Source organism: Catharus ustulatus, chromosome Z, assembly GCF_009819885.2.
Source record: "Catharus ustulatus isolate bCatUst1 chromosome Z, bCatUst1.pri.v2, whole genome shotgun sequence".
NCBI classification, from domain to species: domain Eukaryota; kingdom Metazoa; phylum Chordata; class Aves; order Passeriformes; family Turdidae; genus Catharus; species Catharus ustulatus.
This window is the reverse complement of record NC_046262.2, coordinates 67,928,618-67,951,575: the sequence shown is the minus strand read 5'-3', so window position 1 is coordinate 67,951,575 and position 22,958 is coordinate 67,928,618. Positions and strand designations below refer to the sequence as shown.

At 39.8% G+C, this 22,958-nt stretch overlaps 1 protein-coding gene across 1 annotated transcript in view; it reads right to left on the bottom strand.

The window, feature by feature from the left end:
- Positions 1 to 432: 432 nt before the first annotated feature.
- The window catches only part of MACIR (macrophage immunometabolism regulator), a 40,762-nt gene continuing 18,236 nt past the window's right edge, over positions 433 to 22,958 (bottom strand). Inside the window, exon 3 of the mRNA XM_033084678.1 lies at positions 433 to 2,198. Coding sequence (XP_032940569.1) covers positions 2,177 to 2,198 — 22 coding nt within the window. The 3' untranslated portion in view covers positions 433 to 2,176. The remainder of the gene's footprint in view (positions 2,199 to 22,958) is intronic.

The window sequence follows — 22,958 nt, the reverse complement described above, 5'->3', positions numbered from 1 at the left end:
CCCTCTTCCGCAGTGTATGGAACTTAGGCCTCAGTTACATGTCCTTTTCAAATGTCACCCTCTTTATCTACAAACGTAATGAGTTCTGCCTAGCTTAGCCAGTGTCTCACCTTAGATTTGAATTTGTAGCCATTTCTATAGATATAAGACACTGGAGGTTCCCCCCTGTAAATACTGTGATTGCAAATCTAAAATTTCCTTTCCACTGAAGCAAGGGGTAACATAACCTAGTTGTTCAAGGCAGTGTATCTTGTATACATGGCCCAGAAATATATAATAGTTTTTTTTGGTCTTCAAATCATCACAATACATACTTAAATATACATACTTTTAATACATTCTGATTTAAAGTTTCAGACAATATTTCCTTTACAACTTTGCTTTACCAGCAATTACACATAATTCAAATAAGTTTGTCTTAATTTTTTTATTTTTTTAAATGTGTGAGGCGAGCAGCATATATGAAAACAAAATTGAAACTGGGAAACATTAAACATCTCCTGTTTCAAAAGAGATTTTCAATTCACATATCCCCTTATCACACCAGAACATATTTGTGTAACAGCATCATCAGCAATAATAGCAGAGGTTTGGACGGAAGAATGTTTGTTTATTAACAGCTCTTGCAGAATCATAGGAGGACAATACCTAACAGATGGTCTGTTTCTGGAATATATGGAGCAGATTACCAGTACTTTTCTCGTATTTATGTTCTTGCCAAATAAGCAATGACTATTTTAAAGATATCTGTGGCAAACACTTAAGAGACAGGTTTACGGGAGTACTGAATATCCACCCCAGAAAGAATCAACAGGAGTTGCAGACATTTGGCCTCTCTAACAAGTAGACCTATAATCTTCAGTAATTTTCTCATAGTACTACTATAACAAGCTAAAATAGGTCACAATTTCTACCTACATTGTAAGCAATCTTATATTATTGTGTCTTATTTTCTGTTTTGGCATAGTACTTTTGTTTTCCAAGAAGCTGAATTTGCTGCAGTTAATATAAGAATATAAATGCATAGAGTAAGTTTATATATATTTTTAATACAGACACAAAATAATGAAAAAGGATCACAAATATTAGCAATTCTTCTGGAGTATAAATGCGCCCTATGAAAAGCTTACTAATCATATACCCAAAGCTTTGTTTATTCTCAGGAAATATAGGAAACTAAAATAAATTAAACATAGATGCTGACCAAATCTAAACTAGCAGAATTCAGAATACAGTGCTTAGCCCTGTAGGTATGAATTCTGAATAGTGACTTGAGATTTGCTACTGTTAGTCAGTACAGCCTGTTTGACAGACCTCTCTCAATTGTGAAATGTTGCTCTATGTGGAGAAACAGCAGTAAAAATGTCATGAACAAATATATTTATGCCTGAAGGATTACAGATATTAAAATGCAGTGTGAGTTGGGTATCAGCTACTTGTGCAGACAACAAGAAACAGCATTGAAGCCAAGCCTCTGAAGGAGGAACAAGAAGTTTAATCCATTATTTAATATTTCTTCTGTTTTTGACCAAAAGAGAAAATATTTCAGTTATGAATACCATAATTACACACCTTGTAGCCCTGACATTTATGTACTATTGAGGTACTATGAAAGTTATGTACTGCAGGTCTCATAAAGCTTTCCAGTCCTCTCTGCAGAAATGTTATATCATCTTTCTTTTTCTGTTTATTGTTATGACCAAAGGATACATACAAGACCATATGTGTGTATGAAATCTATCTTATTAATTGCTTGAATAGCTGTAGACAGAATTGATTAGCACAAACAGAGCAGATAGGAATTAAATCCAGGGGTGAAGGGATTTTGTTCTGAGAAAATCAATATTTCATATGGATATATCCTTGGGTTTTGTAGCTATTATTTTGGGGATGCATATAAAATAGATCCTTCACAATGTAATCACATTTAATTCTCAAATACTTGGTGAAAACATTCCACTCAGGAGTCTGGACACGTTGTAATTGTCCTTCCCAGACAGGCTACTGTCACGTATTACACCCAGATAGAGAGTGATCTTTGCCAAATCCTTCTCTGCTGCTATCTCTTCTGAGATCCAAATGATGTCAGTTTCAAGCAATAAAAAGATTGTACAAATATCTGTGGGCTCCACACTCTTCAAGTTTCACACATATTTATCCCAGTAATTTCAACTGTTTAAAGGGGTTTAAGTATGTACCTGTATCAACAGGAAAAGAAAAATTATGTAAGTCCAAAACAAACATATTTATTTGAATATTTCTGCTTTTCATTATTTTTTATCTATTTTTAATGTATATAACAGAAAGAATACAGAAAATAGTAATAATGTGAGCACAGAAAGGTATATGACCCCAGATCAGTTTATTACACAGATTAGTGAGGAGAATCCTAGTATATAGGAGTTTTTGCAGCTTACCTGCAGAAAGATTTTTCAGCCAAACTTCTCAATTCCAAAATTTGTGAATTTAACTTTAAAAGAACTTCAAAAATTCATCGGCATTTCAGTTGTTTTTGAAAGTGAAATAGAAAAATATACCTTAGATTTCTATTTTTCAGTTTGAAAGTTCAGTATTTAATTTATAAAATATTTAAAACATTTAAGCAAAATTATCCAAGGTTAACATTTAATTCAAGCAAGACTTTCTTTTTGTCTGGGCTATGAAAGGTAAATGAAGATCATCCCTCTATCTGGATGCTACAGGAAGATATTTCTATCCAGAGTACACAGTACTCAGTGAATCTCACACTCAACTTTCTGTTTAAAATCTGAGAATATGTCCATAAGATTATATTTCAACTCTTTGTCTCATTAGCTGCTCCACTGGACTTTGATTTAAATCAGATAGGAAAACCTCTGTTCTTAGAATCCTAATGGAAGAAGACAATCCTGATTTACAAGCATTAAGGAGTGCCTATTAAAAATATTTGCATTGGTTTAATGCCTTACCCCAAATCATCGTAAATGTTCAAGATTTTTGAATAAAAACACATGAAATTTCTGAAGATACAATTTTAAGCAGCTCCTGGCTTTTCACCTAAAGCCACTGCATGTCTAAATCTAGCTATTTAGATGGTTTTCATTATAATTTATCTTACTGTGTATCTGCCTGCAGCCCGCACCCAAGTCTCACAGCAGTGTCCAGCAATGATGCAAACCAGGGTCCTGTGTGCTCTGGGCCCATCTCAAACTCAGGTTCACAAAGTATCTCCAGAAGGCCTCTGTTTTTCCCTTTCTTTCCTGTCCAATAATTTCTATAAATTCTTTAAACACTTCCTTCTGTTTTTAGAAATCCTCTGCCATCCCCAAATGGCGACCCCCCTGCCAGGGCTCAAAGTTGGGACTCAGCTTACTCTGCTGTCCTCACATGCCATGAACTCTGTATGCTCCTCTTTTTTGGCATTACTCACTTCTGCCCTCCTCGCCTTCCTAACAGTCTCTAATGTTGTTCACACATATGTTCTAGATGTGCTTGCATTATATACTTGCTTCCGTCCCAAAAGTGCCATTTTCTCCTATACCTCCTGTCTTGGTTTATGGCAAATTTGGGTGGAAACCTTTGAATGGGGTTTTTCGAGGAAACAGATTTAAGCAGTCCCTCCTTTAACTTGGGGAGAAGTGTTTCCTTGGAGAGAAGTGGAAAAAAACCTGTTTATTTAACAGCAAAGAACTCCTCAGCACAAAAATGAACTAAACAGTAAAACTTTTCACCGCTCCAAAGAGATGACAAATTCAGACAAGTTTCTTTCATGGGTCACAGCCCAGCTCACTCAGTCTTTTCTCAGTTTTTCTAGTGCTGGGAAATGCCACGGCCCAGGCCAGGCCTGGTGGGCCACAGGTGTGAACTCCCAGTGCTCCTTCTGGGTTTTCAGCCCACAGCAGGTTCAAACAATTCCAAGAAAAAGGGAAAACCACAGTCCAGGGAACTTTTTTGCCTCACCTAGCCAGAAAAACTAACCAAAAGCAAAGGAGAGCTCTTTCCTGCTGTCCACTGCAGACAACACAGTCTGTGTGAAGGATGCAGGGGAAGTCTCTGATAACAAACTCTACACCTTTTCTCTCCTTTTTTACACCTGAAACCAGTCTTAAAGCTGCAGAATTTAATATTTAATGCCAACAGAGCAGACGATTTGTAGATACAAGCACCATAAAGTTACCCCAAGATATTCCAACCCTTATCCCCATATCACTACCCTACTACCATATTTAATATATATTCTAATTTTATAAACACATACATCAAATACAGTAATTTCACGACCATAAGGCGCACCGGACTACAAGGCACACCCCGCCGGAGTCGGCAAAATTCGCAACTCTGTAGATCAGATAAGGCGCACCTGACTATAAGGCGCGCTTTTTTTTTTGCAGAGAGGCTCCTCCCCCAGCTCACCCCGCATGGTTTCTGGCTGAGGCCCCGCCTCAACCCGACAGCCATTGGCCCCCGGGCCCACCTGCACCCAGCAGGGGCGGTGCAGCAAGCCAACGGGCCCCCCTGGACCAGGCAGCCATGGGCTCCCAGGACTGCCTAGACCCGGGAAGGCAGGTGCTGCGGGCCCCATAGCCCGCATTCACCCGGCAGCCATGGGCTCCCAGGACTGCCTGGACCCGGGAAGGCGGGTGCTGCAGGCCCCCTAGCCCGCATTCACCCGGCAGCCATGGGCTCCCGGGACTGCCTGGACCCGGGAAGGCAGGTGCCGCGGGCCCCCTAGCCCGCATTCACCCGGCAGCCATGGGCTCCTGGGACTGCCTGGACCCAAGAGGGGTGGTGCCGTGGGCCTCTGGGCCTGCCCCCAGCCAGCTGCTGTGGCACTGCTGGCTCCCCCCACAGCTCACACTTCCAGTTTGGCAAATTTTGCAACTTTGTACATCAGATAAGGCGCACCGGACTATAAGGCGCACTTCTGGGTTCGAGGGAAAATTTTAGTCAAAAGGGTGCGCCTTGCAGTCGTAAAATTTCTGTATTTTTATATATACAGGATACAGACAATAACAGTGACATTTAATAGCAATATTTACATATGGTTCTTACCTAATAATTAAATTTCTCTGAGGTACACATCTTGTTGTTCCATTTTTCTGCACTACTTGCCATGTGCAACCTGGTATTTGAGCAAAGACAATCCCCTGAATGGGTTTGTCTGTATTTGAGGCAGAATTGTTTTAAACCGTCTTTTTAAACAAACTTCTAACATGCTCTACTGGGACTTTACTTTCATCTACTTTATGCAAGGACTCAGGCTGGGCAGGACCTGCTTGGTTGGTGGAATCTTGGGTGTTAACTAACCAGGTGGATTTTGCTAGATGCTACTCCCAATTCTTGAAAGATTTCTTTTTTAATGCTTTCAAGGTGGTTTGTAACAGTCCATTGCACTTCTTTACTTTGCCTGCAGCTGGTGCATGGTAGGGGATATAGTACACTTACTTCATGCTGTTTTCCCTAGCCCAGGTGTTGATAAGGCTATTCTTGAACTTAGTCTTGTTGTCTGATTTCATTTTATTAGGGGTATCATGTTTTCCAAGCGCTTGCGTTTCCAGGGTCAGGATGGTATTCCGGGCAGTGGCATGAGGCACAGGATAGATCTCCAACTATGCAGTAGTGGCTTCCACCATGGTTAGCATGTAGTGCTTGCTTTGGTGCATCTGGGGCAGTGTGATGTAGTCAATTTGTCAGGCTTCCTCATACTTATATTTGGACACCACCCACCATACCAGAGGGACTTCATCCATTTGGATTGCTTGATGGCAGCACACATCTTACAATTATAGATAACTTGAGAAATACTGTTTATGGTTAGATCTATTCTTCAGTTTCGTGCCTACTTATAGGTGGCATTTTTGCCCTGATGACCTGAGGCATCATGGACCTATTGAGCTAGGAATAACTCTTTCTTGTGTTGCCAATCTAAGACTATTTTTGACACTTCTATTTGTGCAGCTTGATTTACTTGCTTGTTTTTTTGGTGCTCCTCATTAACTTTACTTTTGGGGACATGGGTATCTACATGATGAACTTTTATGAGTAGCCTCTCTATCTGAGTGGCAATGTCTTTCTATTCATTAGCAGCTCAGATTGGTTTTCCCCTACATTGCCAGCTAGCCTTTTTTTACTTTATCAGCTAACTCCATTAGAGCTTTGGCTACTGCCCATGAATTGGTGTAAAGGTAGAGCTTTGGCCACTTCTCTTTTTCATCAATGTCCAAGGCCAGCCGAACAGTTTTGAGTTTAGCAAGCTGACTTGATCTATCTTTTTTTTCAGTAGTTTGTGCAATCTGTCGTGTAAGGCTCCATATGGCTGCTTTCTACTTCAGATTTATCCCTACAATATGACAGAAGCCATCAGTAAAAAGTGCAAAGTGTGTTCATCTGCTTGGTAGTTGGTTGTATGATGGGGCTTCTTCAGCATGTGCTACTTGTTCCTGTTCCTCTTCATTAGTGAGACCAAAGTTTTCATCTTTGCGCAAATTTGCAATTATTTCCAAAATCCTAGGGTGATTTAATTTTTCAATTAAATTTCACTGGGTGATGAGGGCAATCCATTTGCTTCATGTGGCGTCAGTAGCATGGTGGGTAGAGGGAGCCTTTGCTTTAAACATCTACTCCAGCCAAGAGGAGTTGTGCATCCATGCTAATTACTTCTGAGGCAGCTTGAACTCTTTTATAGGCAGTTAAGATTTCCTTTTCTGTGGGAATGTAGCTGGCTTCGGACTCTCAGTAACTTTAAATCCAAAACTTTATGGCAAACTTTGAGTCTTACCAGGTACCTTCTGCCAAAGGCTCCAGGACAGACGATGGCTCCCAGAGGTACAGTAGAGCACATTCTTCACATCTGGTCTGGTCCTGACTGGGTCAAGGGGCTACTGCATGAGCGATCTCTAACTTGACCTAGATGAAGGCTTGCTGCTACTCATGGCTTCTGTGGAAATCATTTTTCTTGCAGGTTATCAGATAAAGAGGGCTTACAATCTGGCTGTACTCAGGAAAGTGCATTCTCTAAAAACTTATGGCATTTAAGAAACCATATGTTTCCTTATTGCTGGTCGGTGGAGACATTGTGGTGATCTTATTGATTACTTCAGAGAGGATCTGACGCTGTCCGTCTTGCCACATTACTTCCAGGAGCTGGATCTCTCAAGCAGGTCCTTTGACTTTGATTTTCTTGATGGCAAAACCAGCTTTCAGGAGAATCTGGATGATTTTCTCTCCTTTCACAGATACTTCTGTTGCCATGTTCCCCCACAGAATGATATCATTGCTATACTGTAAATGTTCTGGAGCCTTTTTTCCACTGTGGCCTGGATTAGTCCATGGCAGGTGGTGGGGCTGTGTTTCCACTTTCTCGAGCCCCACACTGGGCGCTAATAAGTAGGGCAAATTTGGGAGGAAACCTTTGAATGGGGTTCTTCAGGGAAACATATTTAAGAAGTCCCTCCTTTAACTGGTTCGGGGAAAATTATTTCCTTGGAGAGAAGTGGAAGAAACCCTGTTTATTTAACAGGCAAAGCACTCCTCAGCACAAAAATAAACAATACTAAACAGCAAAATTTTTCACCGCACAGAAGAGATGACAAATTCAGAAGAGTTTCTTCCATGGGTCACAGCCCAGCTCACTCAGTCTGTTCTCAGTTTTTCCAGTGCTGGGAAATGCCGCTATTTTACCAAAATATGAGTGTTAGTCTAATACCGATACTCAACTATGCCAGACAAATGACTCTAAGAATTTAAAGTTAGAAAGTGCATGTTTATTCAGCACTGGGCAGCAGCATGGGGTAGCCCCCTAATATGCATTGCAAAATTACAGGTGATCACAAAGACCATTTATTGACAAAATGTTCAAACAAATACATATTCAAAATAACAGCCGTTCCCATTCCCTGCTTCCTATGGTAATTAGCTTGAATAGTTATTAAGCAGGCGTGGTTGGTTTCTTGAATTAAGTCTAGGGTCATTTTTGGGGGGAGGGGTCTAAAAAGGAGGAAGTAAGGCAAGTATTCCTCGCCCTGAACTCTCGACCTTTTCTGTCAATGACAATACAAATGGCTTTTGGGACAACTCCAATTTAAGAGTGAGTTTCTGGTTGCAATTGTTTGTGTTCTTTGGACCTACTTACTAGTTCCATCCTTTCCCATTGCAAGCACAGCTAAGCAAACATAAATTGACAAGCAATCAATTATTTAAGTTTCAGCTAACTATCTCAAGCCCAGTTTCTTCTAACTTTTAACTAAAATCCTAATTTCCCTAAGATTAGTGTTTCAGCCCAGGCCAGGCCTGGTGGGCCACAGGTGTGAACTCCCAGTGCTCCTCCTGGGTTTTCAGCCCACAGCAGGTTCAAACAATTCCAAGAAAAAGGGAAAACCACAGTCCAGGGAACTTTTTTGCCTCACCTAGCCAGAAAAACTAACCAAAAGCAAAGGAGAGCTCTTTCCTGCTGTCCACTGCAGACAACACAGTCTATGTGAAGGATGCAGGGGAAGTAAGTGCAGTCTCTGATAACAAACTCTGCACCTTTTCTCTCCTTTTTTACACCTGAAACCAGTCTTAAAGCTGCAGAACTTAATATTTAATATTTAATATTTTAATATAAATCATATCCCCAAGCATCATAAAGTCACCCCAAGACACCTGCCTTCTCACTGTTGCCATTGTTTTGGCTCCTGCCTGAATGAAGACTCCCTAGTCCCAGGAAAATACATCTCCTTCCCTCTGGGAGATTTCCATACTCCTGTCCTTACACTTCATTTTCCTACCTGGATAAATCAACCACCCGTGGCAGTTCCAGCTTTTCAGCACAGTATCAACACTCCCTTGCCCCACAGAGAACAACGGGAATGGAGTAGGTAGGCTAATCAGGCACAGTGCAACACCCATTCTGTTTTCTGATTCCTGCTGAAATCTGCAGGCTCATCCAGTCTCCTGCCATTTGGCACGCTCAAAAACAGCCAGAAGACATCAGACGGTTTGTGCTGTAAGTCCTCAGAATGTGGCAGCTGGTATTTTATCCATTAGCAGATAGTAGAGGGATTAATTCAAACATCATCATTGACTAATAATTATGACACGGGTCTGCAGCAAACCAATTTTTCTATATGACCTTTTTCCTGGTTATCAGGAACAATTACATCCTGATTTTTAAAAATCCTCAACTTTCAGACTCAATCCTAAGGTATTTATTATTCAGGAAAGTTGTAATTATTAGTTATATTGCAGGAAATGCAAGTTATGATTATAATGAGACGTCTAGCTTTGAAGACATAATTGACCTAAATATAATGGTAATATTTAGGCTGGAATAAAGGCTAAATTGAACCAACCAAATTTGCAGTGGTCTTGCAGATGACTGGTTGAGAAAGAAAGAGTACAGTAATTTCATGATTATAAGCTGCACCATTTTGACTAAAATTTTGGTTCGAACCCAGAAGTGCGGCTTATAATCAGGTGCGACTTATATATGGACAAAGAACAAAAAGTTGCTGTTTTAGTTTGGAGGACAGGTGTCTGCTGAGAAAGGCAGGAACTTCTCTTTGAAATTGAGAATGTAAACCCCCTCCCTCCAAATTATTAGAATTTTGAAATCAAGGGGTTTTCAGGCAAAGATATGGGATTTAGGAACAACAGTTCTCTACTAGGGAAATCAAAATAGAAATACAGTACTACAAAGAAACAAACCCCAAACCCTGAAAAAGTCAGAGTACAACCTGACACCTTGTCAGGCAGGGTGTTGGTAGCAGTTCAATTAAATGGTGGTTGCAGTCCTCTTGCAGTGACAGATGTGATTCAGTTGAAGCAGTGGTCCTGTAGAAGGTACAGTTTCCCTCTAAAGGTCCAGTGGTGATGTGGAGAAATCCAGTTTTCCTCTGGAGTCCAGTGAAGAAAGGGGTTCCCTTAGTGTCCCAAAACCTCTGTTTTTTTCTTGGTAAGAAATGTTGGGCCCTTCCCCCCGTCTGGAGCAACATCCAATGGGATGAAGTTATTTTATCAGTCACACAGTGGGACTCAATGGGCCATTAGCAGAAACTGACTCGCTAGAGGAAGGATGAGTTGTGAAAAGATAAAGAACAATACCCTGCCTGGTTTCAATGGATGGCCCATTAGCAGAATATCTCTCGTGGAGATAAGGATTACTGCTTCCACCCTCACCAGACGGTGATAGAATAGATACCTTTTATCACGCTCTGTATTGTAACGTGCGGCTTATAATCAGGTGCATCTTATATATGGACAAAGAGCGAAAAGTTGCCGACACCAGGAAGTGCGGCTTATAATCACGTGCAGTTTATAATCGTGAAATTACTGTAAGTTTGGATATGCCGTTTTATGCAATGTGCCCATAAAGGCACCATAATGCAGTGAGTAGATAATTACACAACAGTTAAATATTATATCAAGGAAATAATCTAAAACCTCAATGTGATATTGGAGAGTGGTATGTATCATAAAATGAAATAATTCCTTATGGCAATTTTAATTTTAACTCAATTCTTACCATGAGGATTTTAATTGTGTTTGTGCATATAAATTTTTCTTGTCAAAAAAAAAAAAAGAGATACTACAACCATGATGAGAAGCCATTATTGTTTAAAAAGAAAATAAATTCTCATTCTCATATGCAGGCCAAAATAATTTAGACACCAGTACAGAAACAACTTTTTTTCACATCCTATCAATGAAAATATAATTCATCTTTCTTGTATGTTTCTTGATTGGTCCTGTTTTCTTGATTGAACAGGTGAAAGAGATAGTTGAGTGTTCACTTCTGATAGTGAGACATCACAATAATTGACTTCAAACTGCCCAGCCAGGCCATGGCACTTGGTTCTCCATCCATCCCTCCACTGTTTTCAGAAAATAAAAACATTTGTATCAGGAACTGTTAAGCCTTTACTACACCGTATTCAGTTCCCAGGAAAAACATTTCAGTTCATGTCTAACAACTCCTTCACATTTCATTGCTCCCAAGTGGTGACCGAATTTCCCCTGTATTTTAGATATTCTAAAGCAATGTGATTTTGAACAGCCTCATCTTAACTGATGCAGCATTTAAAGAAAAGAGAGGAATAACTACTTTCTGTCATGAGATTCCTGGGGTAACACAGGCAGAAACCACTACATAAAACCAACTTCGTATGCCTTGGGCTGGGTTTCAAAGCAGCTACAAATGCTAGGGGCATGGAGATGTTCAGCTGTGTACACATACACAAAGAGAAACCATGCGCCTGAAACAACACCAGCATGGTTTCACACTGTGCAATAACTCCAGAGGGTGTGTTTAGATTCTGAAAATGAAGATAGAAAGCATGAGACTGGAATGTTTGAACTCATTTCCTGAGAGAGCCTGAAAACTGCTACTCTGTAAAAACCTATTTCAGTTTCTGGTCTCAAACATAGTCAAGAAAACCTCCCAACAATGACATAAAATGCTTTTACTGTCCTTGTTTATTCCAGTTTTTAAAACGGTCCTTAGAAATCTTGCTATTAATTAGCTATACATGTTAAAACACAGCCAGTCACAGAAAACTCACGCTTAGTTATTAAAAATTAATACATATCATTAATATATATCAGTGCATTCCTTTGCTTCTTTCTAGTCATTTCAATTTTCTCCTCTTACTAATCAATCCACAATACTTAGCATATGCTTCATGCTAACACATAGTTCATATTATATAAACAATCTACCTTTCAGACTCATTTCCAAATAGCATCCTTTTAAAATCATGGTGTTTATCTTGATGAGACAAATGACAACTTGTATCAGTTTATTTCATTCTATTTAAGTGATGAAAAAAACCAGTTATTCTATTATATTGGTTTTAGTTGGCCTTGTAATCTCTCTTTTTCCTAAGTCACAAGCTCCTGTATCACTCCACTACATGCTATTCTTCAATATTTGCCACAACCTGGTACCAGCTATTTAATATAGAGTACTGTTTTATTACCACTTGGAGGCCATACAAATGTATCAGGAGTATGCATTTTCAGTCATTTTTAAACTAAGCTAAACATACCTTGGCCCTATAATCTTTCTTCACAGGGTAATAGTTCAACAATTCAACACTTATTTTCTTTTAGCATTCTGTTGTGGTTTAGTCCAGCAGGTAGCTAAACACAAAAGAGCAGCTCACTCACTCATTCCCAAACCTCCACTGGGATGAGGGAGAGAATTAGGGGAAAAAAAGTAAAATTCATAGGTTCAGTTACAGACTGTTTAACAGAACAGTAATGGATCAGAAAATTGCAACAACCACAAAACTAGAATTAGAATATACAAAAAAAGAGATGTAAAATGCAATTGCTCACTGCTGTTGTCTGAAGCTTACCCTGCTCCCTGTTAGCTCTGCAGCAGGGAAAGCCTAAGATTTCAGCATGAACAAGGGTAAAAGATACAAAAGAGGCTCTTTCCTTCCTGGGGGCTCTGGTGTTTATTTCTTCATGGTTTCCAGGAGGCAAAGAGGATGAGCGCAAAGGACAGGAGGGTCTTCTAGGGTCAGGGAAAGGGGCGGGGGGAATTGGCATCCTGCCAATAAGACAAAGGCAGAGGGGACAGGGTCAAACCACAGTGTATTATAGGGGTCACAGGAGTCAAGGGACATAACGTTCTTAACACATCTTGGATAGTGGATTACAACAGCTCACTGCTTACCGACAGCCAGCACCCTGCTTGTCCCTGACCAGTGGCTTCCTAGTCAGCTTTCCCCCAGAGTGTAGAATATCCCATGGGTGCATTGGGATCAGTTGTCCAGGCTGTGCACCCTTCCACCTTTCTGTGTCCCCCAAGCCTCTCACTGGTGGGGTAGCACAAGAAGCAGAAAAGGCCTTGATGCTAAGCAAGTCCTGCTTAGCAGTAACGAAAACGTCCCTGCATTATCAGTATTACTCTCACATTAAATTCAAACACAGCACTGTGCCAGCTACTTGGAAGAAAATTAGCTCTGTCCCCACCTAAACCAGGCCAAATTCTAGTCATTCTTTTTTGTCTATACATGACATTCGGATGCTTGCTACCTCCAAGTAAGAAAATGGTTTTGTTTCAGGATTATACCACACTGTTTCTGTTAATAGTCATTCAGTTGAATATATGATTTGGAGATACAGCTCATTTTCTTTTGAAGCATGAATCCTATGAGTCATAAAACAAAAAGAGCTGATATGAACTATTAATAAAGCTAAATATTACTACAAGAGACATTTCTGAGGGAAGGTTTTAGGGTCTTTTTAACAAATTCCCACCCTTGCATTTTATTCTGCCATTTAGATACTGATTTTTTTAGAGCACAAAATCAGACACCAAACCTCATTTTATTTAAATACAGATGTGGAATCATATACCTTACCATACTTAATTCCACTTCACTGCTTTCTTAAAGTCCACAATTTAAAATTCCTACTACTGAAAAACCAGCAAGAGCTTACTTAAAAAAATAAAGTTCACTTTCTACAGGAAAAGACAATTCTTATAAACTTCTCTAAATCCTAGCATTAAACCAGTAAAATTTCAAAGTTTTCCCATTCCTCTCAACTGATATAACTTACTTCAAGTTAATTTCACTATTGTACACCTCCTGTCTGTAGTTATTCTGCATTTCATCTTCAATGAATGACCTATTTTTGGGTTCAAGAATTAAAAATAATCTTTCCATTTTAGTACTAATAATTTATAGAAAGGATGCCATCAAGATGGAAGACGAGATGCACTTGGAAAAACCTAGAACCAGCACAAGTTGAGAATGGATCCTATGATCTATGACCTAATTATGGCCTTCCATTACCTGAAGCGAGCCCACAAGAAAGATGGAAAGGGACTAGTTATAGGGGCATATAGTGATGACAGAACTAAGGGGAATGGCTTCTAACTGAGAGTGTAAGTTATATTAGGAAAAAACTTTACTCTGAGGGTAGTGAGCTGAGGTAACCCTGGTACAGGTTGCCCAGAGAAGTTGTGGATGCCCCAAACCTGGAAGTGTTCAAGGCCAGTCTGGATGGGGCTCTGAGCAACTTGATCTAATGAAAGGTGTCCCAGCAGGTTGGAACTAGATGATCTTTAAGCTCCCTTCCAACACACACCATTCTATGGTTCTATCTTTCTATGATTCTAAATACTGTTATTATAATCTTTACGGGTCACAATATCTAGAGGCCTGCAACAAAAGAGATGTTGTACAAAGATGTCCAAAGAGATAAACTCTTGAACCAAAACAGAAGTTACGACTTAAATGAAAAAGAACAAAAAGTAAAGGAGTAAGAAAGACAGGGATTGTGCTGGCAAGTGACAAGAGAAGTGAATTCACTCTGCCCAGTTTTGCATGGACTAAATTTGCAAGAAATACTTAACTATGTGGGATCTCACTCACACCCAGAGCAATAGTCTAGCTGTATTAAGAAGCTGCTTTAGGAGAACATGTTATTTCAAGCCCCGAGCTGCAATAGTGAAATTAGGTTGTCCCCCACACTTCCTGTAGCAAGCTCTCTGCCAAGCTTCTATTTCACTACTCTTCTGCAAAGTTTTATAATTTCTGCAAGGCTATACAGGTGACAAGGTCATAGATACAAAAAATTGACGCTTTCCAGTATGCTTCCTAAAATCATTACTAGTTATTACTAGAAATCCAAACAGTCCATTCATGCTCAGATCACATTTTTAAATTTAAGTTGTTGAATTGCCTCTCTTCCTTTTGCTATTAGTAGGCAAAACTGTGTATTCTTGCCATAACTGCTAATGTAAATAAAAAAAAATATATCCATGAAATGTTTATGTTTTTTGTCATGGTTTGACGTTGACTAAAAGCCAGGCACCCATGATAAAAACAAACAAACAAACAAACAAGCAAACATTCACTCATTCTTCTCTGATACAGCTGAGCAGAGGAGGGGGAAAGAAAAATTGAAGGGCTCGTGAGTTAAGGATTAGGAGAAAATACTAAAGGCAAAGCAGGATCAAACTTAAAAGTATAAAGAAAAAGTATAATTAACAGAATTAAAAGAGGACAATGAAAGTTAAAATAAACCTTTAGAAAACCATTTTTCCCCTCCAGCCCCTCCCTCCTTTCCACCAACAGCGCAAGGACACAGGGCATGGGAGTTTTGGTCAGTTTTTTACTTTTTTGGTCGGTTTGAGAGGAATTTCGTCTGCTATACCATGGGGTTCTTCCCACGAGAGACAGTCCTCTGTGAACTTCTCCGACATGGTTCTAATTTTCAGGAGTAGCAGTCCTGCCCAACCTGCTGTAATATGAATTCCTCCTACAGGTAAAATAGTCCTCTGAAATTACATAGTGTGGGTCATTTTAGTTCATGGGATCCTCTATTTTTAGTTCTCATTTTAGTTCAAGCAAGGATCCTCTTTATCTGTGGAAGCAAGGGTCTTCTTTCTCTCTTCAAGCTTTCCACTAGATTACAGCTTTTCAGCATCCACACACTCCAGCATGAACACCTTTTCTCACAGGCTACGAGTGGACCTCTGCATCCCCCCATGCACTTCATTAATTACAGGGAAAAGTTTGTTGTGTTATAGTCCTCACCATGGCTTGTAGAAGACTCTCAGCTTCGACACCCAGAGCACCTCCTGCCCTCCCTCCTTTCACCGATCTTAGTGTTGCCGTGTTGTTCTCCTCACATATCTTCACCTTTTCATTTTCTCTGACTTGGGAGAGAATTATGTCCATAGGTTTATTTGTTCTCAGGTTCTGCCAATTGAAAAGTCTTCATAGGGTTTAGCTGCACTGAAATGTTGATCCTGTCCAGGTTTCACACTGGGGAATTGCTCATCGTGCCGCCCGCTGTCGGCCATGCAGTCCCTGCCAGCACCGCAGGCTCCATCCAGCACATCTCTTTATGTGGGGTGCCAAAAAGTAGAAGCTGCCCTTCTACCCTCAGCACGGCTGGCTAAAAGCAGCCAGGTAGGTAAAGTCCACTGCTGGCCATGCTGAGATGGTGGTGGCCACGTGGCCACTGGTGATGGTATGGCCTCTGCACCCCTTGGAAGGAGGATTGTGGACAATTTTTTTTCTTTCTTAAATATGTCATCACAGAGGAGTGACCAACTTCCCTAACTGGATCAGCAGCATGTCCAACTTCAGAGCCATCAGTGATTGGCTCTGCTGAACACAGTAGAAGCTTCAAGCAGGTTCTCTCAGAAGCCACTCTTTGTGGCTTTCCCCAGCTCCACCAAAAACTAGGCTGTATTAAACCAACAGAGTTTTATTCTCTTTTTGCAAATACTGTTCTGTCTTTGCTTTGGATTCCTATGAATTCAGACTGAATTACAATACGAAGCAAGATGACAGCACTCAACATTTCCCAACTAATTTTATTCTGTTTGTTTGTGCTGTCAGTAGCAACAAAATTTATTGCCACAGAAAAGTTTGGAAAAATGCACTCTTCTAAAATTCTACATATTTTCCAGATATAAATGAGGCCCTATCTGTGAAAGCCTCTCTCTTTCTACTAGTTAAAGTAGGGTCAAACACCCATCATGTTCTGCTGTTAAAAATGTGTGGAAATGAAATGCCACTTCCCATCCCTTTTTTAGGCAAGAGTAAGAGAATTTAAAAAAAGGAGGAAAGAAGGAAAAAGCCCACTCACAAAGAAAAGTTCTTAAAATAAGCAGTCACAAATAATGCTTGTTACCCTAGCAACTGCCACATCCCATGAAATTCAGTTTACCCCCAGGCTCCGCAGCATACTACAGAAATTTAAAAGGGTTTGGTCTTAAGAAATAGTTCACGTTCACATAATACAGACACACATACGCCCCAGAGGATTGATACACAAGCAAGGAATGTATTTATGTTTCTGAGTAATGCTTTATATACTTTTTTAATTTTACTATTTAGTTCTGAAACCCTGTTTGAGAGTTGATTTTTCTAACACTGAATTTGACATTAAGTTAGCTTTGTGATGCAGCCAAAAAATAGCACTAATTGGGACCACTGGGGTAAGGGAGAAACAAGAATTCAAAATAAACAATGTGGATAATACACAATGGGTTATTGCAGAGCACAGGTATATGATTGTACTACTCGTTCCAGAAGAATTTATCTATTTTGTATCATTCTAGCAAGATAAAGAAGCTAATAGATGGTGGCGCAGTGTGAGTGCTAACACAAAGTGAGGAGTGGGACATAATGGCAAGGGGAGTGAATTAAAATCTTAATTCATGAGACATACTAAAGCAAAATAAATAGCAAAAGTGTCCATTTTCATAGTTTTGGCAGCATAGAAGACCACAACTTTTGTGTTCTACAATTTTTTTTTCTCGGAAGATGTATGTTAGCAAAAAAAGCACCTTTTTGAATCACTACAGTCAACATATGAGATGTTGGCTTTCATCTACAGTTATTCATTCTGAATTTAGATTAGCACAGAATAGCCTAGGAAACAATTTCACAAAAGCAATGTTCATTAAAATATAGCTGCTTCTCAACAATAGGGAAATGTGAGCCTGGAAGTAATTATTATATGAGAATTGCTCAGAACTTTGTATTTAACTATGCTGTGACAGTAGTTTTCACAGAGTAAGAACAGGGAGTTTTTGAACATGAGTGATACAGAAGCCTGCATCTACCTTTTTAATATTGTAGACTGTACTACCATGTAGTAAACACTTGGCTACATCCTGCTTTTGTACAGGAAAATATAAACACAAGCACAATAACTCAGAGAAAACTTTTTAAGTAAAGCAGACCATGGGCAGCCCTGTTCAGTCTATGGCCGCATCTTGGGACTTGAAAAAGACTGGAAGCCTTTAACACAGTCAATGATTTGTTCAGGGAAGCCTAACTCTCTGCACTGCTGTCTAGGGAAGCTCTGGCAACTGTGAACTTTAGATTTTTCTATTATAAAAAGCAATTAAACTTGGAATTTAAAATAATTTTAAAATATCTGTTTTAACATGCCTAATGACAGTGAAGTGAAATAGAAGGCGTAAGGGCATAATGGCTAAAGGTGCAGTTCAGCTGAACGTGCAGCTGAAATCCGAAATTACTGATGTCATGTGGATGTCATATTACAATCAGGCTAAACGCTATAATGGCCCCTCCCAGTCTTAACTCTTCCAGCCTCAGGGAAGGATAGAAGAAAAGAAAATAATACAGAAATTCAATCTGCAGTAAGAGAGTTTCAACAATCCAAGGTTCAGGCCAATAGGAAATATATTTCAACCCACAAACATCTCTTGCAAAACAAGGGAGCAAGAGGAGACAGCTTGCTTTAATGGAAACAGATAAAAATGTTGAACCCCATGGAAATGCAGAGCAGATAAGCTGCCTTAGCTTGCCTTGTTAGCAAGAGGATGTTGGATGACTTAGTCAAGTGAGTCAGAATATGGAGCACAGCACACACATATCCTACAAGGACAGTGACTGCACATGGGTATTTCTGCACTATCCAGATGTGCTTTAACAGCTGTTGCTCCATCTGTAGAATTCTTAAACATAATCCTAAACAAGAGGTCAAAAGGGACACTGCAAGACAACCAAGCCTGGCATCACCTCAGTTTTAAGGGCAGCCTGATGTACCCCTGCTCCGAGGACAGGAATGCATGCATGGTTGGAACACGTTTTTTCAGAAGGGACTTTGACCCTGTCAGAAAATATGGCAACTCCCTTAGTAATCTGGTTTTGAGACCAAGTGATTCATTCAAAGTTTAAGGAAAAAAAAATTAAAATTAATCCAATATTCTTGGGCTGAGATTTCATGCAGTTTTTCTTCCCTCACATTTTTAAATTAAAGAACCCTTTTGAGTCCTCATTACTTTCAATTAATTATAAATAAATAATTTCTCATTATTCTGATAACCTGTTGCCTGATCTCACTTGTATGAATAATTTATTGTGTGCATGAGACCTTCCCCAACAATTTCAGCAACAAAAATGAAACAAGGAATTCACCGTCTGTCAGTCTCATCACCCAAGCACCTTGACATTTTTTTCCTCCCGTCATCTCCTCACTTGTTCCCCAAATGAGTTCCTGCTTTTGATGCATTTAGAGAACTTTGCACTACCATCTTTTATTTCCACAGAGAAGTAAGTTTCCTAACTATCTCATAACCCTGTTTCCAACTAAGCAGTCCATCATACACTGTCTGACTTGTCCTGTGCATTTAAGTAGGTTTTTAAATTCTCAAATCAGCCTTTCCCCTGTGATAGCAACCCAAAATCTTCTAAGGAGTCAGATATGATTTAATGCTTGGAGGTTTCTTACTTTTTGGACTGCCTGGTTTTTACATAATTAAAACACGTGTAATTCATCCAGAGGTAAGAGTTCAGTGTCATCTGGAGCAAAGCACAAAAAAACTTCTTCCAATAAACTATCCAATAAAAATTCTTTGAGAAAGCAGCTGTCTGCTAAATAAACAAAAAGTAAAAAACAAAACAAAAAAAAAAACCAAAACAACACCACCAAAAAAACCCCAAAACCAAACCAAACCAAACAAAAAAAAAAACCCCAAAACAAAACAAACAAATAAAACAACAAACCCCAAAACACTCACTATATATATGATACATATTCTAATAAAGACCTTTTTATTCAGTTATAGCATGTAGTTATGGTTCATATTGACAAATGTTGATCAAATAATTTAAAAAAGGCTTCCTTTTCCATCTTAAGAATTAGGTTTGCATTTTGGTAGTGAGCATTTAATCCTTCAGCCAGTTTATAGCATCCTGATGATGTCATCTTAACTGGGTGGATAAAGACAGATTTAGTCTTCCAATCACAGAAAATATTTAGTCTAAAAGGGAGCTTTAATCAGAATGATTACTTGCTGTGTAGAAATTGCCCCAGCAAGCAGCATTATTGACCCTCCCACTGCAAGAAATTTAAACTTCTGCCTGTTGATCAGTCAGGATTACTACCTTTTCACACCACATGAGGATTAAATGCACTTCCCAGATCAAAGATATGAGAAAACTTTTCACTTGTGTGAGTAGAATACTGCAGATACCTATTGTTGTAGGTTTGTTTTGCTAAGTTGTCTTTAAAGGACACCTTGGGGGACTCCAATTTCAGTAATTTCACGACTATAAGGCGCATCCTTTTGACTAAAATTTTCCCTGGAACCCGGAAGCGCGCCTTATAGTCCGGTGCGCCTTATCTGACGGACAAAGTTCAAAAAATTTGCCTACCCGGAAGTGAGAGCTGCGAGCCACAAGGGGAGCCGGCAGGGCCATGGCTGACAGATGGAGGCAGGGCGGAGCAGCGGTGGGCACACCCTGGCCCCGTAGAGGCAGAGCCGCCCCTCCAGAGGCATGCCCCGGCCCCGTGCAGGCGGCACGGCCCCTACACAGGCATCCCCCGGCCCTGTGGAGGTGGAGCCGCCCCTCCAGAGGCACCCCCTGGCCCCGTGGAGGCGGAGCCGCCCATTGACAGGCACGCCCCCGGCCCCGTGCAGGCGGAGCCGCCCCTCCAGAGGCACGCCCTGGCCTCGTGCAGTCGGAGCCGCCCCTCCAGAGGCATGCCCTGGCCCCATGGAGGTGGCATGGCCCCTCCAGAGGCTCACCCCTGTCATGTCTCCTCTGGTTAACACACATACTTTTGCTTTTTTTTTTTTTTCTAGCAGTATTTATATAACTTAGTATTTAGCTTTAGCTACTCTCATAAGGTTTCTGCCTTTTTCCTTCAACTCACCATCAAATAAATACAAAAAACAGTGCCCCCAAAATTATTTCTCCTGACATAAGCAAGTCACAACTGATAAAATTTTTTAAACCAATAAAACAAGTTAAGACTTTTTCCCTGGAAAATTGGCCACTTGAGGCAATCTTTTAATTCCAAAAATGGTTGCCTTCTGGCTGATGTTCTAAATTAAACAACAAGAACTCCAATCAGCAGGCAGCTGATGGGAAGTTTTACTGCAAAATAGTGTCACAGCTTTATTTTCCTGAAGTCCAGATCCTCTAACATTAAAACCAATGGCATTCTTCCCATTAACTGGAAACCTAAATCATGTAAGGAGGGAAAATGCCAACATTTATATGCATTTAAAAATATGTCTCTTTTTGAGGCCACATAGAAAAGTTATCAATTACTGCAGTAGTGATTTCAATACTGATTAAAATCTTGGATGACTCTGCAGTTAATCAGATAAAGCATCTATCATATGACAAGAGCATGTAAAAATGAGAAGGATTTTTTTCTTTACGTTTCTTAGAACCTAGTTCTAAGGAGACAGAAGAAGTTATTTGAAATGCATAACCAGCGTCTTGAAAATGGAAGGCAGATAAAAACATTCAAATATTCAAAACCAGCTGCAACTCAAATCCAGTGCTCAAGTTTTGGGCCTCTCACAAAAAGAAAGACATTGAGGTGCTGGAGTGAGTCCAGAGAAGTGAATGGAGTTGATGAGGAGCAGCTGAGGGAGCTGGGAGGGCTCAAGGTGGACCTTGTTGCTCTCTACAATAACCAGAGTGGAGGGAGTAGCCAGGTGGGCGTGGGGGTCAGGCTCTTCTCCTAAAGCGACAGGACAATAGGAAACAGTCTCAAGTTGCACCATGTGCGGTTTAGGTTCAATATTAGGGGAAATTTTTTCATGTTAAAGGTTGTCAAGCACTGTGAAGACTGCCCAGGGCTATGGCGGCATAATCATCCCTGGAGCTATTTAAAGACCTGTAGATGTGGCACTCAAGGACATGGTTTAGTGTGGACTTGGGAGCAGGTTGATGGTTGGACTCAATGATCTTGGAGGTATTTTCAAACTTTAATGACTCTGTGTTTGTAGAAGAACTAGGTACTCCCGCCTTCTAAAAGCCTCTCTGAAAAGTTAAAACTAATATCCGCAAAGCACTTCATCATCTCAAAAACATGCCTGTGTCTCACTACATGTACAGATTGGAGCAGTCTTTATAGATCATTGTGTCCCACCTCTGCTCCTGGGATTCTTTTTTCCCCCCAGGCTTGCAGTTCTACTTCAAAGCGATTATTAAATCAATAGGAAGGTCGCTATTTACATAAAGGTTTATCTACCATTTTTACTGAGACCCCATCAGTATTTCTTACTTCAATTTTTTTTTCCAACTATCTCTTTACCAAGCCTAATTCAGAAAGAAAACTAGCTAAATATTGAAAAGCCCATTTTAAAAAAAGTATTTAAATTCTATGGAAAGCATTATTATAGATGGATATGTAAAAACCTTACATACAGTCATTTGTTTGGAGCCGTAGCTATTCTCGATATCCTCCAATTTTTCTTCATAAAAATTGGAAGATGTCTGCCACAATTAACATTAAAAACTTAACATCACCGAGAAAAGGCAGAAACAAATTAATTTGCATTTAATACATTCTTTTTTCTGCTCTCATTCACTCAGCTTAAAATGTTGGTTTTCCACTGCTCAATATTCCAGTACACAACGATATTCTCTCTCCCCTTCTGCTTTTATCCATTTGCAGACTTTAGTTCACACCATGCTGCAAAATTCCTGACCTGAAATAGACTTCTAAAAGCATCCCAGTACCCCATACTTTTTTGGAACATTTTCTGACTTTCTGAAAAATCAACTAATGTAAAGCACTACAGCAAATCATGGCTTGCTCCATTTTCTCATAGAGTTCAGGCTGTCAGTACAGCTCTCAATGTTCTTGCATATTTTAGCACTTCCATCTCATCACAGAAATAACAGCTCTGGGAAGGGTCTAGCAAAATGCCAAAATGGAACACAACAATAATCCCACCAGATATCATAGTTGGTATTAACACCATAGTAGATACTGAAGGTTGAAAGTTTCTTAATGTTTTAAAAACTGAAATTAATAATAAATTAACTTAATAGACAAAAGTTTAGCTTTTTCATACAGCTTCTCAGAATACAAAATTGCACCACCTACCTATTCACTCTGTGTAGGGCTGCTCATTATCATAAAACACCACAAAATTTGAATTCAGGCCACACTCAATTGGAACAAAATGATTGTTTTATTCCTTCAGCACTCTCATCTGAATTTCATCTAAGCTTATGAGTATG